General features: G+C 42.7%; 1 protein-coding gene across 4 annotated transcripts; it reads left to right on the forward strand.

Moving 5' to 3' along the window:
- Nucleotides 1-945: 945 nt before the first annotated feature.
- On the forward strand, nt 946-3,874 carry LOC109735492 (uncharacterized). 4 transcript variants are annotated; one of them, XR_012187358.1, is made up of 5 exons: nt 946-1,227; nt 1,427-1,487; nt 1,584-1,672; nt 2,430-2,472; nt 3,561-3,874. XR_012187358.1 is itself a non-coding variant. In XM_073501149.1 (3 exons), exons 1-3 carry the CDS (start codon nt 2,071-2,073, stop codon nt 3,566-3,568), a joined length of 315 nt encoding a protein of 104 aa, XP_073357250.1. In that variant the 5' UTR covers nt 1,770-2,070; the 3' UTR covers nt 3,569-3,874. The 4 variants fall into 4 exon arrangements, 1 of the variants encoding a protein (XP_073357250.1); XR_012187359.1 differs by having other exon boundaries at nt 1,102-1,227; nt 1,417-1,487; XM_073501149.1 differs by lacking the exons at nt 946-1,227; nt 1,427-1,487; nt 1,584-1,672 and adding an exon at nt 1,770-2,334.
- The last annotated feature ends 2,222 nt before the right edge of the window (nt 3,875-6,096 follow it).

Below are 6,096 nucleotides of genomic sequence, written 5' to 3' on the forward strand. Positions count from 1 at the left end.
CTTGAATGGGACCTAAGCATGCACCCAAGGACACAGATTTGATTTTTCAACCAATTTATATGTATTAGAGCATGTGCATGTAGTTCAAATTTGAATTATGCACATAAATGCATTGAAAACTCAATTAATGCATAAAAATGTCCAAACGAACCCCGAAAAATCCCAAAAATTGACACAACACTCCTGTTGTTCTATGTTGACACGAGAAAAAATTTAAAAGCAATAAGAGGCACTGGCACTACACCACGGTAGAGCTTACATGACACACTTCTGTGGGCAAAAGTTCAATAATCTCCACAAAATAACTGTCGGTGTAGCTTTTAAGTTTTATCTTCGGATCATATGTTGGCATAGGCACATTATTGTGGACACACTAAGTGTCGGCAACCACACAACGACAATGTATCTTTCAGTAATTGCTTAATAACATGTTATGTGTCGGCAGATGTCTGGGTTTTGACATTTTTTCAGTCGCCGTAGGTAGGTACTTAGCGACCTAACATGTGTCAGCGTACATAGGGTGTATGGACACGAACAAAGTGTCCGGGTAGGTGGACACGTGTCAATCGTTGGAAACTTGGCGTGGGATTTCGGCGCGGGTGGAAATTTTTCGGGTTTTTGTGCAAAATAACCTCCACCCCCGAGCAAACAATCCCCAAATCGAACAACTCCACAACCCTAACCCGTGCCCTGTCGCCGCCCACCTTGCGCTCGATCCACGGTCCGGACGCCATCGCCGCCGGCCTCGCGCTCGATCCAAAGTCCGGACGCCATCGCCGCCGGCCTCGCGCTCGATCCAAAGTCCGGCCGCCATCGCCGCCGGCCTCGCGCTCGACCCCGTCGTCAAGCCGTCGTCCCGGAGGTCGCACCCCCCTCCCCCAAGCTCCACCCCACATCCACCCATCCTCGCACTCTGCCCCCTCTCCCCGAGATCGAGCCGCGGTCCTCGCACTCCACAATCCGACGGCCGTCCTCGTGTCCTCCTGACATCCAGCCGTCGTCCTCGCGAATCTCCATCCCTGCTACCTCCGGGGCTCCATCGTCGTGCTCCCGCTGCTGCCGGATCTGCTGCTATCGGGGCTCCATTGCCAGCCTCCCGCTGCTGCCGGACATGCTGATGCCAGGGATCCATCTCCAGGCTCATTATGCTGCTACCGGACCTGCTGCCGGGGCTCCATCTCCTTCGAGTTGTGCCCCTCCCGAATCCAGCCGTCCCCGTGCCTTGAGGTAAGCGTCAACTCCTCCTAAGTTTTCCTTTGCTGTACTGCTGCACTTAATTCATATGTCATTGCTTGTGACAGTAGACAACCGGACAAGAATGTGTTTCTGTTGCTTGATTGTTTTGTACTGCTATTTGCCTGAATAATGAATAATGATTGTTGCTTCACCGATGCAAAACTAACACTGTCGCACTAGCCAAATTCAGATACTTGGAAAATTTGATATTAATGGTGCATCATGGACAAAACGTGGTTGTCTAAGCCTAGGTACATCAAAGTTTCCTTTTTCCCCAACTCATAAGCGGTATAATTATGTCATGAACTATTATGATATCTCTGTTTGTGGTGATTGGGTTGGTGTAGATGAGTCGACAATGAAGCTCGGGGACGTCAAATGGCGCTCGGTGTAGGTGGCCATGGTGGACCTGAAGCTGGCTGAGATAAGCGATGGGGTCAGTGTTGTGCTCCTTCCGTTCTCATTAACCAAATAGTGCAGACTGTGGCTGTATGACTCGTGTATATATCCACTTGGACCACCAAAATCAAACTGATAGCAAGAACTTGATATAGTGCTAAGTTATAGTTCGTAAACAGATCCATATTAGTTTAGAGATCCGCACAACAAATTTATACATTCAGAATGACCACCAAAATCCAGCAGCACAATTAACTAGATTGGAAGAATTTATTTGATTAATATGTGCACATGAAAGAACAAATTAACCCGTGTGAACTATCCACATCGGTCTGAGTTATGCTGAACTTTTTGATCTTTTTACTAACCACATCGGTGGTCTAAAAGAATTAATGAGTAGCAACACAGACTAAGAAATTGCTATTTATCTTATCTATGCTAAGAGACCGGAGACTGAATTTACCAACATGGAAGGATTCCTCAAGAGCACATCAGCACCTGAAGCTGCTGCTGTCGCAGCTCTACAATTTTTCTTCTTTCCGGATGCCCGACAGCCCGAGCATGCAAGAGCAGCAGCACGAGCAGGCCGTGCTGTGCAACATCAGCAGAGCGCTCTCAGTGCAGCGGAACTACTCGGGCGTCTCTGATGACAGTATATTTGATACTGAAGTTGAAGATTGTAGCACGGCATTCGTACTAGTAATAATTACATGTAGGCCTATTTTTGAATGCCTATTTTTCAGTTGTTTTGGGAATCAGACCAAAGAGTAATGATTGTTGTTGTCTTGTTGCAGATCAAAGATGCCAAGAAGACAACTAATGTGCCAGGAGTTGCAGGTACTGACAACAGTTGCCTCTACTTGTTGAAGCTTTAGATTTTTATTTCCTCTTTAAATAGATCATAGATGGTAACCTCAGCTTCATCCTCAATGGCTCGTGATATTGTAGTATCTCTTCATCTAATTTATACATTACAAGTAAGCTGAATGTGTCAAGACAATGTACAAAGAAGTGCAACATAACTACATAAGGCCCAGCCATGTTTCCTCTATAGCATATAAAAGTTTAGTACAATCTACTACTGCCAGTTCTTAAATATTATTACAACCTACAACTCTTAGTATCTGACAAGCCCATTTCTTTATAAACTACTACTGCCTGTTCTTAAATATAACAAGCTACAACTACTACTATGAGTTGTTAACAAATAATATTGCTGATCAGGAATCCTATCTTATGGTATTTATTGCCAAGTTTGTAGGCATCATCTTATCCTTTATAACCTGTTGCAGACTCACAGAGCTGCCATGTTAGCTTATTAACTTGCCACCAGTCTGAACTTTTGAGCTCCAGAATAGAATATTGTAATTCTGATGGTGTCGTGCGGCTCAATTAAGAAACGATTCTGCGGAAGCATATTGATAATCCATGTCCTGATCTTTGTCAAATATGTTACAAACTTGAAAATAGCCACATCCTAATTCTGCATCCTTTCCCCTTGTATTAGTTTAGTTTGTTTGTTGCCATACCAAGCTTATTTTTGAGAATGTGTTTTAATCGTCATAAGCATTTCTGTAGCATATATGCACAAGTAGATTTTCTGGGAATGCTCTTGCTAATAATTCTGGGACATGAAACCAAAAGGAACTCAAGTGTGTTGATCAAATGATGTTGACAAAAATAGCAGAACATTGTTTCCTGTGGTGATTGATTCCTGTGGAGAAGGAAGCCCGCAACACTACACTTCACCGCATAGGAACAAATATATTTGTGTGTATTCATGGTCATATAACAATGTTACTCTCACATGAACAATCAAGTATAAGCTAGCATGTGCCGCTCTAGCCTAACAATCTTCATATGAGCTTTGAACAACTTTTGGAATGATTGCACTTTCGTGACAAATTCATATGGAATATTTTCAGGTACTTAGCCACACCTAGCATTGGATGTGAGGAGGACTTGGAGTGTCATGGAACACATATGGCTGTTTGCAGTATTTTGGACCAACCAACTTCAATTATTTCTTGAATTTTATGTGTGTTCTGAACCATTTGGTGCTTCAAGTGTTTTGGAGTAGAAACTTTGTGCTCATGTATGTGATTTATGTGTTCTGGACCATTGTTTGAATTAGTTCAGACTAGCAAATAGTGGCCCTTTGACTTGTGTGTTCTGGATGGTCAAACTATGCTTGTGAACCTGTGTGAATATATATTTATGTATGTTTGTGAACCTATCATCATTGTTGTCCAATATGTGTTCATCTTGAAGTTGTTTGTTGATCGCATTTGACATTGTATATAGTATATGTATCAAATCATTGGTTTGGCTGTACACTACATTTCCAACAATTTATCTGCTGGTAAACAGATTCTTGCAGAGTAATTGTCAGCCATGGTTACTACCTAGCTAGACAGAATAAGTGTAGGCAATTTGTACGTACCTAGATAGACAGAGTATGTGTCGTCCAAGGTATGTACCTATCTAGACAACATAAGTGTCGGCAAAGGTATAGATCTGTCCAAACAGAACAAGTGTCGGCAAAGGTATATACCTAGCAGGACAACTTATGTGTTGCCAAAAGTGGGGTCTATGTTCACACCCTGTCTGTCGCCGTAGCTAGGGTGTATGCCCACAAATCATGTGTCGGGGTAGGTAGGTGTATGTGCACAGGGAAACTGTCGGCGTAGGTAGGGTGTATGCCGACTCAAAATGTGTCGGCAAATGAACTTCTGTCGGCAATGCCTTTCCCCACAGCAAGTCCTCCGACTGTTCAGTCTTCTGTCAGCATATGTGTTAGCTACAAATTATGTGTCGGCAAAGACACCATATGCCGACAGATTGATGTGTCACCAATACTTGACCGTGGTGTAGTGTGGATATCCTTTCTTCCCCAAAGGTGGGACGTTCCCTACCGAAACCATCATGCTTGTTGTGAGAAGTTCTGGTTTGTGAGAAGCATATACCCAAACCTGCCCCAAATGGGACAAAAAAATTACCACGGCATGTTGATGCCGCTCCATGATAGCATGCCAAGTTTCATGAATTTCAGACGAGTATTGGATTTATTAGAACTTAAAAACCAGGTATCTCAATGTTTTGCCGGCAAGCAACAGTGCCCTGGTGTTTGAAATTCATTCCCATTTCTTGCATGGGACCTAAGCATGCACATAAGGACACTGATATGATTTTTGAACCAATTTATATGCGCTGGAGCATGTGCATGTAGTTCAAATTTGAATTATGCACATAAATGCATTGAAAACTCAGTTAATGCATAAACATGTCCAAACGAACCCCGAAAAATCACAAAAATTGACACAACACTCCTGTTGTTCTATGTTGACACGAGAATTTTTTTTAAGCAATAAGAGGCAATGGATATCGTTTCATCCCCAAAGGTGGGACGATCCCTGCCAAAACCATCATGCTTGTTGTGAGAAGCTCTGGTTTGTGAGAAGCATATACCCAAACCTGCCCCAAATGGGACAAAAATATTACCACGACATGTTGATGCCGCTCCATGAGAGCATGCCAAGTTTCATGAATTTCAGACGAGTTTTGGATTTACTAGAATTTAAAAACCAGGTATCTCAATGTTTGCGGCCGAGTGACGGTGGCAGGGTGTTTGACATTCATTCCTTTTTCTTGCATGGGACCTAAGAAGGCAACCAAGGAAACAGATTTGAATTTTCAACTAATTTATATGCATTAGAGCATGTGCCTGTAGTTCAAATTTGAATTATGCACATGAATGCACAGAAAACTCAGTTAATGTATAAAAATGTCCAAGCGAACCCCGAAAAATCCCAAGACACAACACTCCTGTTGTTCTATGTTGACACTAGGAAAAAATTTGAAATCGAGAAGAGGCAACGGATATCGTTTCGTCCAGAAAGGTGAAACGTTCCCTACCGAAACCATCACACTTGTTGTGAGAAGCTCTAGTTTATGAGAGGCCTATACCCAAACCTGCCCCAAATGGGACAAAAATTTACCACGGAATGTTCATGCCGCTTCATGATAGCATGCCAAGTTTCATGAATTTCGGACGAATTTTGGATTTACTAGAATTACAAAAGCAAGTATGTCGACGTTTGCCAGAGAGCCACGGTGCCGTGGTGTTCGAATTTCATCCCCATTTCTTGCATGAGAGATAAGCATAAACCCATGGACACATATATGATTTTACAACCCATGTTGCTGCACCTGAAATGGCTAGAACCAATTTAATGTATAAGATGTTCAAACAAACCCTGAATAATTCCAATTCATTTACGACACACATGTAGTTGCATGTTCACTCAGATAAAAGGTCTAGCAATTCAAACACCGTCCATTGCCGCTGTGATCCCATTATGTAATTCAAATCAAGATGGAAAATCAAGTAGATCGCACACAGTTTATTATCACCAACCGTGTGAGATGCAGCAAAAAATATCCTGGAGCACCGTCGGTGTA

The sequence above is a fragment of the Aegilops tauschii genome, chromosome 6 (assembly GCF_002575655.3).
Source record: "Aegilops tauschii subsp. strangulata cultivar AL8/78 chromosome 6, Aet v6.0, whole genome shotgun sequence".
NCBI classification, from domain to species: Eukaryota; Viridiplantae; Streptophyta; class Magnoliopsida; order Poales; family Poaceae; genus Aegilops; species Aegilops tauschii.